Source organism: Aspergillus novofumigatus (assembly GCF_002847465.1).
Source record: "Aspergillus novofumigatus IBT 16806 chromosome Unknown P174scaffold_3, whole genome shotgun sequence".
In the NCBI taxonomy this organism is placed as follows: Eukaryota; Fungi; Ascomycota; class Eurotiomycetes; order Eurotiales; family Aspergillaceae; genus Aspergillus; species Aspergillus novofumigatus.
The window spans coordinates 1,484,560-1,497,731 of record NW_020194276.1 but is presented as its reverse complement, the minus strand read 5'-3'; the positions used below and the strand labels follow the sequence as shown (position 1 = coordinate 1,497,731).

The 13,172-nt window shown below is 50.7% G+C and overlaps 5 protein-coding genes across 5 annotated transcripts; 3 read left to right on the top strand and 2 right to left on the bottom strand.

Annotated features, from left to right (window-relative positions):
- Positions 1-501: 501 nt before the first annotated feature.
- P174DRAFT_439931 (alpha/beta-hydrolase) lies at positions 502-1,458 on the bottom strand. The gene has a single exon (XM_024826931.1). The coding sequence runs from the start codon at positions 1,379-1,381 to the stop codon at positions 575-577; it is 807 nt and encodes a 268-aa protein (XP_024683905.1). The 5' UTR covers positions 1,382-1,458; the 3' UTR covers positions 502-574.
- Positions 1,459-2,311: 853 nt separating this feature from the next.
- On the top strand, positions 2,312-5,496 carry P174DRAFT_367459 (RTP1/Tango6 family protein; the record flags this gene model as incomplete). The annotated part of the gene is made up of 2 exons (XM_024822172.1): positions 2,312-2,655; positions 2,703-5,496. 2 exons carry the CDS (start codon positions 2,312-2,314, stop codon positions 5,494-5,496), a joined length of 3,138 nt encoding a protein of 1,045 aa, XP_024683904.1.
- Positions 5,497-5,691: 195 nt separating this feature from the next.
- Positions 5,692-8,656, bottom strand: P174DRAFT_502688 (RNA lariat debranching enzyme). The gene is made up of 3 exons (XM_024831109.1): positions 8,370-8,656; positions 8,207-8,308; positions 5,692-8,152 (listed from the first exon to the last, which is right to left on the bottom strand). Exons 1-3 carry the CDS (start codon positions 8,421-8,423, stop codon positions 5,876-5,878), a joined length of 2,433 nt encoding a protein of 810 aa, XP_024683903.1. The 5' UTR covers positions 8,424-8,656; the 3' UTR covers positions 5,692-5,875.
- A 97-nt stretch (positions 8,657-8,753) lies between these two features.
- P174DRAFT_439928 (ribonuclease P Rpr2/Rpp21/SNM1 subunit) lies at positions 8,754-9,543 on the top strand. Its single transcript, XM_024826930.1, has one exon. It carries the CDS (start codon positions 8,845-8,847, stop codon positions 9,439-9,441), a length of 597 nt encoding a protein of 198 aa, XP_024683902.1. The 5' UTR covers positions 8,754-8,844; the 3' UTR covers positions 9,442-9,543.
- On the top strand, positions 9,478-13,130 carry canA (putative cullin binding protein CanA). Its single transcript, XM_024826929.1, has 3 exons — positions 9,478-12,042; positions 12,099-12,437; positions 12,504-13,130. Exons 1-3 carry the CDS (start codon positions 9,691-9,693, stop codon positions 12,918-12,920), a joined length of 3,108 nt encoding a protein of 1,035 aa, XP_024683901.1. The 5' UTR covers positions 9,478-9,690; the 3' UTR covers positions 12,921-13,130.
- The last annotated feature ends 42 nt before the right edge of the window (positions 13,131-13,172 follow it).

Here is a 13,172-nt window from a genome sequence, read left to right as displayed (position 1 = left end):
TGGGAAAGAGGGGTCTTTCGAGAGTCGGGATTCCAACTCAACACCAACGCTTCCAATCGTTGATTTGGTTGAATGCAGGGTAGTTAAATTGCAACGGGGAGATTCTCAATCTCTGCGTAATAGAATTTAGGTCGTTTAGGTAGCAGCTTCGTATATGAGTGGGTGTAGATCTGGCTCTCCTGTAGGCTACACTGCCCGAAATCACACTTGTGCCTGGCATTGGTATCATTCCTGTCTTTCTCAGATCTCCTCTGCACGAGGGTAGTCGCCATTAGCAATATGCCTGAAAGAAGCTCCCATTACCGAGAGCGGCTGCATTCACTGTCGTCGGCTCTGACGACTTTGAGCCTCGGACGCTGTTCTGCAAAGGGGACAGGCGAAGTAGCCAATCAAGCCGCCCTAGAATGATGAAAAAGAAGATGCAAACATTAGACTCACCTTGCTACGACTATTCAGGCTGCCAGCACTTTATGTTGAAAAGGGTGCCCACGGAACCCCGTTGCACACTTCGACCAATTCGTTCGTCGCTCGTTTCTATTATTCTCATTTGGCTCTATATCTACAGCATATTTACCTAGTCTAAACTAATATTGCGCAGGAATAGCGCAATCCGACGGTACATCTCGACGGGATTGGAGTACATGGGAAAGTGCCCGCTCTCGGAGATCTCAGCGAGCTCCACACCTTGCTTCTCCAACCTCCCCAGATACGACAGACCCCGATTCTCCTCGCCGAACATGAACATCTTCGGGCACGGCAACGTTAGGAACATGCCCAGCAGGTCCTCCTCGTCGGACAGGCGAACCATCGACTCAAAGATGGGTCGTATGGCCGGTGGGCGCACCCGCGCGCGCAGGGTGCTGGCATACAAAGCGCTAACGAAGGACTTTGACTTGCGAGTGCGGTCGATAAATTCATCGAAGAATGCCTCTGGGTCGTCTGAGCGGAAAGTGAAGATCTGGCGGCTCAGGAAACAGTCCTCCGGCGCGAGGTTGCCCTTGATATCTACAAAGCTCAGGACTCGGTCCGGGTAGCGATGTGCGAGGAGGAGCGCGGTCAGTCCGCCCATTGAGTGGCCGATGAGGTGAAATCTGGTGATATTGAAATGGGCGAGGAGCGCTTCTGCTGTTGCCACAAGGAAAGGAATGTCTATACCAGACAGTTTGTCGCTTGTTGACTGCCCGCAACCCGGCGCGTCGTAGGCGATGAACCCAGACTGTTGTAAGGCCGGGTGGAGGAGTAGGTCGGCTAGATCTTCTTTGCAGGAGCCGAAACCATGCAGAAATAGAATTGGCGGCCGGGAGGTAAGGCTGTGGATCGTGGACAGGTCAAGGTTGACGCCCTTGACCTGGAGCGGGATCGTCGTGCAAGTGAGAGACATGACATGCCAATGAATACTCGACGAGTATGGAATATTAGATAGTAAGCACCTTATCTAGAAAAGTTGTCTAAGATATATTTCCGGAATACAGAAGCGTGCAGTGGCAAAAATAAAGTTCTGTGGACTCGGTCGGCGAAATGCCATTTTGCCGATGCCTGCATTGGTCAACAGTGAAGCTTAATGAGACGTCGGTTGAATTATGAAGGTTGAGTTACGCTACGTGAGATATGCTTACGATGATTCAGATTGAGGATGTCACCTCCCCTAGAACATACCTTTACCGTCTTCTCCTGCTTCTTCAGTTGAAAAAAATACCATGACTGCTTATCCTTGCGCCATAGTCCATATGATACTCAATTGACTGTCATGAGGTGACTGTACTCTCTAAAAGGGAATAGATCAGGGCCAGTGGCGCTAATCTATATTCGGGTAGCGTACATTGCGCCTCACGTGTTGATACGCCGTATTATTAAGGTATCGATCTGCCGGATTGCATCAGCCGCCAGCGAACAAGAGTCCATGACGCTAGCCGAGCAAGACATGAAATATAGATAATGGGAGAATCAACAAGTATCAAAACGGCTTTTGATGCTGCTTATGAGTTCTTGAATCCAGTCCTTCAGCGAGGCACGCAAACCACTCAGCAGTTGAGGCGATTTTTTGAACTTTGATGCTGACTAACTGCAAGAGGAAATTCAGAAATATCGCGGGAAATCCCTTCTGGAGATTTTAAGCCAGCATTTACCTGCCAGGACTGAAGATGATGCGTCCAAAAGGACAATCGTTGTTGAAAGAGCGTTGGACATACTCTTTCGCATCCATGTTGCCTTTGTAACGCCAGTAGATCAAGCCCACGACTCACCCCGGCCCGATCATGTGTCGGAAGACGCTGCTCTCGAGGATGCAAAGAGAAGAAGAGCGCTGCATGCAATGCTCGACTTGATATCTCTTGAGGGTGTCTACCCCTCTCTCTCTTCAGGAGTAGGCATACCCCTCCAGCAGAGAGTTATTTCTGTGTTGCCCGCTGGTGTGATTGCTCAGCAACCACACAGAATTGCGCATGACAAGCCTCAGTATGAGTCCCTTCTTGAGCGCATCATGGATATCCTATCGGATATTCTTTTCGATGAGAGACCCAGCATACAGCCTGTTATTCGCGGTCGTATTCTGAGCGATTTAATCAGTGCTGCGGCAGACTTGGCCTATAATCCGAGCATCCCGCATCTTAATACAAAGAAAAAATACGGCGAGATACTTTCTAGATTGATTGATGAGTATGTCTAAAGCCCGCGCTCATACTTCGCCCACTAACGGGAAACAGAACACCCAGCTCGGTCCTATTATCGACACTGTCAAGCTTTCTTCAGTCCAATCCTGCTCCCTGGTTCAAAAGTCTAGTATCTAGTCGACTTTCGCGGGCTCCTCTGCGTGAGGACGGAGTGTTGCAGACAATCGTCTTTTTAGCCTCCCAGTTTGCGCCTTCGTTAGGACAAGAGTCTCAGACCCAGCTGTCAAATGGGCCGCATTTCACCGTACAAGGCATCATGCAGACATCGCGATTACTTTCTTCAGTACCGGAAGGGATGGATCCGAAGTCCTACTTTACAAGGATTGCTCCGCAGCTTTTAGCATTGCTGGACGGCGAGGATCCCGACTTCAAGAAGACCGCGGCATATGTTATTGGCAACGGTATACTTGGTAAGCGAGCTTATGGGGCCCCTGGAACTATAGGTCACTCAATCTTTGTGGAACCGATCTATAAGGTACTTGTTGGGGAGCATGACGCTTCCACACAGCTATGGATGAAGGTGTGTGGCAATTCAGCCAAGGACTTTCAGAGTCCGACAATCATGTGTGAACCAACCTTGCTGTTGGCAATCGGAAGACTGACTAGCCTGACACTCCAACATCCGAATCCTGGTCTTGTCAAGAGGCTCGTGTATCCCATTCTTCTACCACTCTGGGGATTGGCTTGTTTTTCCCTGGAGCAACAAAGACCAAAGCTCCACGAAAAAGTCATGGCCATCTTACAGACATATTTTGGCGTATCGGTCGGAATCCAACCTTTGAAGAAGCTGGTCGATAATTTGCTATGGGAAGGTGGTGCGACGTGGACTTACGGTCTGGATTCCAACAACCTCTTGGTGTTAGAAAAGCGTAAAAGCGCGGAATCGGAAAGATCGAATATCGTGCGACTAGTTGATACACTACAATCTCGGGCCAAGCTCTTTGTCACTTTACTGGGAGCTGACCCGAGCAGCGAAGAACGGACTGGCGATATCTTTCTATATGTGAGCCAGAGTTGGCTTGTCCAACCAGCACAAGAGACCCCCTTGGACCGACTGCAGTTGCCTTTGGATACCGAAGATTCAACCAATATCATTCAGAAATTAGTAAGCGCAAAGCTGGCGGAAGTACTCCTGGAAAACTTCAAGGACACGCTTTCACGGCGGCCCCTTCGAGTGCTTGAGCTTATAAAGCAAGTCGTCGAAGGCGAATTGAACAGGGTCAAGGTATCTCAGAAGATCAAACCTCAAGACTCCCAAGGGGTGTCACTTTCATCCTTAGCAAACATTGTTTCGAACGACACGCGCGGGCAAGAGGTAACTGTGGCCGGCACTGACGCAGCCGAGTCACTGCCGGCCGTGTTCAGTCTACTTTCCACCGTGCTGGCCTCCCCTGAGTTTTCTGCGACAGAGGGGATGTTACCCGTTCTTCAAGAGCTGAAGTTAGTGCTCGATGAGCTGATACCGCATCTACCATCATCTCTTGCCAAGCCAGGCACAACCTCGTCGATGCTGTTGGAAATCCATATCACATCACCCGAAGGTGGCCCGGCAAAATCGCCTGCTCAGATCTCTGATTTCGAAACGCATCGCCGAGCATTGGCCAATCTCAATTCTGATCTCCCACCCGTGCAAGCTGAGGGGTTCTCGCTCCTCTCTGATCTTATCAAAGGATCCTCGCCAGTTCTTGACATACCCTCCACATTAACCCTGCTTTTGTCGGTTATTACTGAGCAATCTGGATCGTCCGCCGACGACGAATTCATATATCTAAACGCAATCAAGTTGATCGGGACACTAGCATCGAGGCACCCACGCACTGTCGTGAAAACACTTGTGGACCGCTACATCGACAGAGCCGAAACTATCGGTCTCGACCAGAGACTCAAAATCGGAGAGTCCTTACTGCGAACAGTTCAGGATCTCGGAGAGGCCTTGACAGGCGAAACAGCAAAGTTTCTCGGCGAGGGTATGATCACCGTTGCAGGACGGCGAGCGCGCAAAGCGCAGACTCACAAGCGTCAGAAAGAAGAGCTCGAGAAGGAAAGACGAGCGAGAGAGCGCGAAGAGCGCCGAAATAAGGAGCCCGCCATGCCTCCAGGATGGACCATCACCACAATGCCAACCAGCTCAAAGGTCGAAACAGCCGAAGAGGACGATTCCGATGCCGAGACTCCAGAGCAGGCTGCTCATCACGCAAACATCCTGTCCGCCTGGGCCGCAGGTACTCACCCAGATGAAGAACCAGACGACCTCCGAGTCAGGGCGTCTGCGCTCTCCGTACTGGCTTCCGCAGTTCAAACTAATATCACAGGCCTGGGCCCATCGATAGCCTCATCCGCAGTTAATCTAGTCCTCGACACCCTCACCTTAGAGACTGGTCCTGAATCAGCAATCCTCCGCCGCGCAAGCGTCGTCCTTCTCCTCGACATCCTCAAAGCAGTTGATACCGCGAGAGAAACACGAGGAAGTCAAGGGCTGGGATTCGGCTTCTCCCTCTCCGACGAAAGTACCCGACGCCGCTGGGATAATCAAAATGAAGAAACCCGTGGTCCCGCTACAATAGGCAATATCCCTCATATGCTTCGCGTTTTGACCTTCGTGGAAAGCAAAGAAACAGACAGCATTGTTCGTGGTCACATCCGCGTGCTGATTGAGAACTTGGAAGCGTGGCTGGAGAAGTCGCTGCTATGGGGCATTGGGGCGCAGGGCGGAGATGCAGACGAGATCCAACCGAGATTGGAGTTGGGTGATAGGATAGCCGGTCTAAGCATCGATCCGATGGCTGATAGACAAGGTGCACGACCGCGGATTGAAGAAATTGAGTGATCTCTCCATCCTGTAACTAGTCAAGAGCATTTCAGAATCACTTTGTGCGCAACGCGATATAGAATGGCCTCTAATGTGTGTAAAATCATCCATGGATTACTAACGCGTGATTGTTCACTCTCCGATTTCGAAAATAAGATGACCATCTGAAACATGAATTGCTTTTAAACTCATCAATTCAGTTATCAATAAGCTAGGAGCCATTTTGCACACCATTCTCATAAAATCATTTCAATATGAACAACAAAGCCAGTAAATCCCACCGATAGCCGCGCCATCCCATTGGAACACCTAAGCTATCAATCAGATACCCAGTGAACGTTCCAGGCCATTACAGCCATCCCATCCCAGTCCTCATACATGACGGGCAAGTCCTTGATCAACACAAATTTGGCCGTGAGGTTAGAGAAAAAAAAAACATGTGTACTGCGAAACCGTCAGATGTCAATTTACCAGCGCTGATTCCCACCACCTCGTCCCTGACCGCGCCCTGCTCCCTTCCGCGCCACTGACTACCGCCGCCGCGGTTGTTATTGTTGTAGTTACGACGGCGGCCACGGTTCCATCCACCTTCGGGCTTGGGCTTGTTGGGACGAGGGCCAGCCTCAACCCTTGCTTGACGTTCTTCGTCCGACAGGTGGAACTTGTTTTCGATTCCGATGAGTTCGCAGAACTGAGCAGTCTGAGGGTTGGTGAATTCAGGGGGCGACTCGTCGGTCGTGATCGGGACGGTGGGATCGAAGAAAGGTGCAGTGGGGGTGAAGTTCTCTGGAACCATCATCTTGCCAGCCTTGACGACGTTTTCTTCAACCCACTGCTCCGCCTCTTCAATAAGGGGCTTGTAGAATGCTTGGCCACGGTCCGGCTGCATTTGAACGGCGGGATCTCCCAGCTGCAGCTCGTCGGCGAAGACGCGAGTGATAGCCAGCCATTCTTTGTCATATTCAAGGCGGAAAGGACGAGCGCATTGGCTACCATTCTGCTCAGAAACAATCGGAATCTCGAGCAATTCGAGGAAATGGCGCTTTGGCTCACACTTGTCCAATGCGAGGAATTGTGTGGTCTTGTTGGTAATTGTTTCTGGAACAACTTCACTGACGGACGGGTCGGGTTTTGGGGTGGCTTGGGGACGTGAGAAGCTTGAAGGGAGCTGGTTGCGAACATCCTGGGAGACTGGACCGTCCACCCGAGAAAAGCTAGCGGGAAGTTGGTTGCGAACGTCCTGAGACACAAAACCTTCAGGTCGAGAGAAGCTGGTAGGGAGTAGACTACGAACGTCTTGAGAGACTAGAGTTCCAACCTGAGGCTTGTCCTGTTGGGTGGTGCCTGAAGGCTTTGGTGCACCATCGCCAGTAACACCTGGGGTGGCGGGCTGGGCAACAACTGTGACCTGCTTCTGAGTTGCTCCCTGGGTCTCAGTCGTCGTAGATATTTCCTGATCGGAATCACTATCGAGGTCGAGCGGGATCTCGTCGGAATTCTTTGTAGCGCTCACGGCATGGCCTGTTTTTTGCTTCTTGGTTTCCGATTCGTTCTCGTCAGCGGGTTTCTCAACTTTCGTGACCTTTCGCACCGGATCATCCTCGTCAACGCTTATCTTGCGCCAAGTAAGACTATGTGGCAGTTGTGAAGCTGAATTGTCTTGTGGTTCTTCCAAGCGACGAGCGTCTTCCGCTGCTTCGTCTCTCGCAGCCACTGCATGGAAGTTATTCCACGCCGAAATTCGGGTTTGGTTATCGTCGTGAACGCGTTTAAGCGGTGAACTGGTACGGGACAAGCCAACGGGGTCGCTCTGTTGGGTGTCTTGAGCGGCAGGTAGTTCCCTTGGAGGCTCTTCGAGGCGCTCGTCTTCTCCATGGGTGGTGGCGGCATGCCCGTTGTTCTCAGCAAGATCATGTGGAACCTGGGCCTGCTCGGTCGGCAAGTCTTCATCACCGAGTACGAGCGAGGTGACAACGGCACCGTCCATCCCAAAAGAGGTTGTGAGAGTAGATGTGTTGGAAGGGGTTCTCTGAGAAGACGCAATATGTCTTGTTGGGCCGAGAGAGTCTGGCTGCAAGTTGTCCCCATGCTGAACCACTGCATTAAATTTCACATGCAAGTGGGCTGAGAACCAGAAGGCAGGGCGCAGACGGTCAAGAACAAATCTGGCGGCAATGCTTCCAAGTCGGCCATTGTTGGAATCCTCTCGGAAGCCGTGCTTCTTTGCGAAAAGCGTCTCGTGGTCACCGCAAAGCTCCACTCGGTTGGGCCAGTCATGGGACAAGCCAAGATCGACCTGAGTACGAATTTGCAGAAGCTTGCGTACATCTAACTCTCTCACATGATAAATGCTCTGCACGTCATCATTGTTGTAGGGGAGACGCTCAAAATGTGGCTTTCGGTAGTCGTAGCCTTTCCATATGCCAGACAAGCCTGCAATGCGAAGAGGGCCACAACGGATGACATTTGCTGCCCCCAAGTAATAGATGTTGGGTGCCACCCAACCACCGTAGTAAAGCTCGAACAGGTAGTTGCTTGCTTCATGGTTACCCCCAATGAAGACAGTTAAGTAAGGGGCGGTCTTCTTTCCGCTGTAGTATTCATGGAAGTCGCCAATCTCCTTGTATTTCTGAGGCACTGACATACAAGCGAGATCGTTTGAGTTGCGGACGGCCTGGTTTGGAAAGTTAGAGGCAGAACGGAGACTTGAGTTAGGAATCAGTCTTACTTGAAAGTCACCTCCGATCACCACCAGATCGACGCCATCCCAGCCCCTGCGAGTAGCTGACCTTGCGACAGAGTCGTAGATGTCATCAAGTCGACCGTGCCCCTAACATTGTTTTAGCATGAGTAGGTAGGCTTCAGATTTGGAGAATAGGCGCGAAACTTACGCAACCCTCAAAAGCGACCCTGAGCGGGGCAGGATTCGCTGTAGACATTTCCATTATTTTGGATAGCGCCAGAAGAGACAGAATTTGAGATAGACAAACGCCGTATGCTATGATTCAAAAACGTGCAAAGATGGAGGCAAATGGTGAAAGGAAATGGAGATGGAGAAAGAGGGAGATGGAAGAAGGAAATAAAGCAAAAGCAAGTCGGGGGGATGAAGAGATATGGAAAAAGAGAGGAAAGTGAGTGATTCAGGGAGGCGAGTAGAAGGAGGTTTGCAGCGTGATTTACTCAGAAGTGAATGAATGTTTAACGGATGAGGAAGATTTAGTTGGGGTTGTGAGAATCCCGTTCTCCGTCACTTTTTCCTGTGGCACAACAGAACAAGAAAACCAACTATTACTTCCTTCCCTATGGGCTGATATTCACAAGAACCTCTATTCGCATATCTGAAGAAGCCCTTTTACTCTTGACAATATGCCTATCAGTGATCATACTCCTCGCTTGAATTTTCTCAAGGACTCTGCCTGCATGCTGGACTCGCTCAGCCTTTCGACAGCATCTCACTTGTTAATGGTCCATAATCGAATTCTTCATGACGAGTTCAAACCTCTGACTCAACGGCAACTTGACTTCGCATGTGGTGCATGTGGTAGTATCAGAAAACCTGAGAGGACCAAAACTATTGAAATTAGAAAGAGAAAAGCAAAATCATCTAGTTCTTCTGCTTCCAAGAAAGCTTCCGCTCTAGGAGCTACGGTCTACAAATGTCTTCGTTGCCATCGAAGAACAGTTAAACCAGCAGCACGCCCCAATATAACGTCTAAGCCTGACACAACAGCGGCTCCTGTTTCTACTACTCAGTCCACAACATCTACCACTGCAAAATCCGTTTCTCCAGCTGCACAATCTGGTGAGGCGGACCGAAGCAGTAAAACAGCCGACAACGCCAGTAGCAAGAAACGTGCGAAAGCGAGAAAGCAAGGCGGACTACAGGCTCTTCTTGCATCAAAGCAACAATCTCAATCAAAATCATCTCAGTCTCTTGATCTATTTGATTTTCTACAGCAGTGACCAACCTGGGGGATTCTACAGCCTTTGATGCCAAGCCCGGGCATTCGGCGCTACTTCGCCTCCGAGGTGTTTTGGGACTAGCGCGGGGCTGCTACTAACATCATTGGGGAAGCTTCTCCAGCTCCAGTTGTATTGCCGTAGATCGCAACAACGATCTCGCTCTCGTTTTCCTCATTGATTCGGCTACGGCACATCATCCCGTTCTATATTGTGCAAGCACAATCAGCTAGACAGATGTCCTCCGACTCGATGTCCGACTATTCCCACGATGAGGAGCACGACCCCCAGGCGGATGAGCTCCGCGAGACAGCTCTAGTGACGCTGGAAACTCTCATAAGCTCCTGCAGTCAGCAAATGCAACCTTACCTGGCCAACGCCGTCAAATCCTCCCTTCGCTTCCTCAAGTACGATCCTAATGTGGCCGATGTCGAAGACGATGAGGAAATGGGAGGCACTCAGGATGATGGCTCCGAGGATGACGCAACAGAGGAGCCCGACTTGGAAGACGACGAATTCGGTGACTTTGAAGATGAAGGAGGCTACAGTGATATCGATGATATGAGCTGGAAGGTTCGACGCTGCGCAGCAAAGTTGCTTTACACTGTCATCTCAACTTATGGGCGTACTCGGACTTTGGACGACACGTCTTTGTATCAGCAAATTGCTCCCGCTCTCATTGCTCGGTTCAAGAAGGAGAGAGAAGAGAGTGTGAAGCTTGAGGTCGTCTCAACCATGACTGCTCTCGTCCGAAAGACCAGTGAAGGAGCTATGATTATAACCTCTAATGGGTTTCTTGAATCAGTCGGAGGATCGAAAAATTCGAGAAAGAGGAGACGACAAGACAGCGATGCTAGTATGATTGATTTTGAGCCCAGTATTGGTACTTCTTCCGCAATCAGCACGCCAGTTATCACTCCATCGTCGCCTAAGACCGGTCCTCAGGCTGAGCTAAGCAGGTCGGTTCCAGTTATCGTCCAGAGTTTGGTGAAGATGTGGAAGTCGGCTACGGTGCCTTTGAAACAAGCTATCATTGTCCTACTGAAGAGCTTAGCTCTCGTGCGCTATGGGGGTCTAGCAGATCATCTGCAGCAGATCGAAGATCCCATTGCTGATGTCCTGAAGTCTTCATCTACAGGCAGCGCGACTGCGACCGCTGGCCCCGCTGTCAGTGCCGGAACCCTACAAACCGAAACACTGAGCCTCATCGCTGCCATTGCCGAAACTCACACATCAGATGCACTTCTGCCCTTCCTGATTGCGTTGATTCCGGGCGTGATCGGTGCTGTCAACGACCGGAACTACAAGGTCAGCAGCGAAGCTCTTGGAGCTGTCGAGCAAATCATCAAAGCTCTGACCCCACCTCGTGTCTCCGCAAATTCTCGTGATCTCGCGTCGCAATTAGAGAAGCTGTACGATGAGATCCTCTCCCGTATCACAGATACGAGTGCCGACCTTGAAGTTCGGCAGCGAGCCATTCATGTCTTTGGTGTCCTTCTGGCACGTACGTCTGGGGAGAAGGGCGCTGATTTCCTGTCGTCAGATCGGCGATCAAAGGGCCTTTCTGTCTTGGTAGATCGCTTGAGGAATGAAACTACACGTCTTGCCTCTGTCCGTGCCGTGGATGATGTAGCTGTCCTCTGCACGAAGGAAACAGACGTTACCGCAGCTTGGGTCAGTGAGGTGACTGTGGAACTTGGTGCCCAGCTACGCAAGTCGGACCGGGTTCTGCGTGGTGCGAGCCTGGAAACTTTGCGTAGCTTAGCCATGAACCCCAGTACAAGGATCCATTATGACGGAAAGACAATGAAGGAGCTGGAGGACTGCCTTCTACCTTTAATCAGCGCTGATGACTTTCATTTTCTTGCACCCTCCCTCATTATATTGGCAAAGCTCATCCCGGGTAATGCCCAGCTTCTTGTCAATGAAAGCTTGGTCTCTGGTCTATGCTCTATTGTGCTCGCTCCACTCGTTGGCACGGTGCTCAAGGCATTACTTCTCCTGGTGAAGGTTATCGGAGAGGAAGGTGCTGGAGCTGAATTGATGCAGAAGCTTCTCCGGGACGTGGGTATCAACGGCGACACCTCCGTGGTTGGTAGAGCGATTGGAACTCTGCTTGTCCATGGCGGTCCCAAATTAGGCGTTAGGATGGAGGACTTCTTGACCGAATTGCAAACTGCGCAGGATGCTCAACGGAAATGCCTTGCACTCGCCATCATTGGTGAGATCGGTCTCCGTATGGGCTCCGCGTGCTCTTTAACTCCAGATCTTTTTATCACCCACTTCGATTCAAAGTCTGATAAGGTCAGGCTGGCTGCTGCTACTGCTCTCGGGAACGCAGCCGCAGGTAACGTGAAGACATACATGCCGATCATCCTGGATGGCCTTACGAAATCAAACCCTCGAAGCTATCTGCTTCTGCACTCCGTTAAGGAATTACTCCAACATCCCGAGATTGTTCGCCCTGATGTAGCTCCTATTGCTGTCAAGTTATGGCAGGCTCTCCTTCTGGTGTCGGAAGAAGAGGACAATCGTGCCGTGGGAGCAGAATGCATAGGTCGCCTGGCATTGATTGATCCGGTGGCTTACATCCCGCATTTCCAGGTAGCTTTGAGTCCTTGTCCGCATCTCTTTCCCCTTTTCTGATTTCATCTCTCTAGGATTATCTCTCCAGTTCCGATCCAAACATTCGAGGTGTTGTCATATCTGCATTCCGTTACACTCTTACAGATTCGCGGGGCAGTTACAACGATGTATTGAGACCTCTGATTGTCCCGCTTCTGGTCAACATGCTCAGTGACCGTGATCTTGGCAACCACCGCCTCGCTCTGACAACGCTCAATTCCGCCATCCACAACAAGATGAATATCATTCTGCCTCACCTTAGCGAACTGCTTCCGGCGGTCTTTGGCGACACCCAGGTCAAACCTGAACTAATCCGCGAGGTCCAGATGGGTCCATTCAAGCACAAGGTTGACGATGGCCTAGAGCTGCGTAAGGTACGTGATGTGCCCGTCCTGCATATTGATGCGTCGTTTCAGCTTCACCGAACTAACATCCATTAGAGCGCCTACGAAACACTCTACGCGTCGTTGGACACCGCGTTCTCTGTCGCGCATGTTTCCGAGTTTTTTGACCGTATCCTAGCTGGACTCGAGGACGAGCAAGACATCCGCACCATATGCAATCTGATGACCTCGAAACTCATCCCAATCGCACCAGATGAAACACAACGCTACCTCGACCAACTTTCGGAACGTTACTCTGCCGTATTGTCCTTCAAGCCCAAGGATAATGCAGTGAAGCAGGAACTCGAGAAAGCACAGGAGGCCTCCATGGGTATCCTCAAGGTGACGCGAGAGCTAAGCAAGGCGTTTCCCAATGCTGAGGTCTCTGGTGATCATCACAAGTGGAAAGCGTACATGGAATGGGTTCGAAAGACGTTTGCTACGCAGCTCAAGAGCCTCGAGACGGAATTCTAGGTGTGCTTTTTAGGCGAAAGAACGCCGTCATGATGCAAGGGAGAGCTTAGCAATGGTACCGATCAAGGCGCGCTGTACTGTGCATTTGTTCTTAGGAGCTTAAAAAAAGTCCTTGGAGGAGTCGAGATGGATACTCGTTTGTCTCGACTTGACTCCTACTGGCTTGACAAATAATAATGACTGAATGCCAACTGTAGCCATGTTCATCAGTCAGGACCAGTAACACATTTCGATATCGTCTGTGACACGAGC

What these genes read in the sequence shown, in the direction of transcription:
- P174DRAFT_439931 (XM_024826931.1), bottom strand. Translation starts at nt 1,381, where the DNA reads ATGTCTCTCACTTGCACGACGATCCCGCTCCAGGTCAAGGGCGTCAAC.
- P174DRAFT_502688 (XM_024831109.1), bottom strand. Translation starts at nt 8,423, where the DNA reads ATGGAAATGTCTACAGCGAATCCTGCCCCGCTCAGGGTCGCTTTTGAG. An exon ending in GGGTCGCTTTTGAGGGTTGC is followed by an intron (nt 8,309 to 8,369) that starts GTAAGTTTCGCG and finishes AAACAATGTTAG; the next exon opens with GGGCACGGTCGACTTGATGA. An exon ending in TGATCGGAGGTGACTTTCAA is followed by an intron (nt 8,153 to 8,206) that starts GTAAGACTGATT and finishes TTTCCAAACCAG; the next exon opens with GCCGTCCGCAACTCAAACGA.
- P174DRAFT_439928 (XM_024826930.1), top strand. Translation starts at nt 8,845, where the DNA reads ATGCCTATCAGTGATCATACTCCTCGCTTGAATTTTCTCAAGGACTCT.
- canA (XM_024826929.1), top strand. Translation starts at nt 9,691, where the DNA reads ATGTCCGACTATTCCCACGATGAGGAGCACGACCCCCAGGCGGATGAG. An exon ending in CTTACATCCCGCATTTCCAG is followed by an intron (nt 12,043 to 12,098) that starts GTAGCTTTGAGT and finishes TCATCTCTCTAG; the next exon opens with GATTATCTCTCCAGTTCCGA. An exon ending in ATGGCCTAGAGCTGCGTAAG is followed by an intron (nt 12,438 to 12,503) that starts GTACGTGATGTG and finishes AACATCCATTAG; the next exon opens with AGCGCCTACGAAACACTCTA.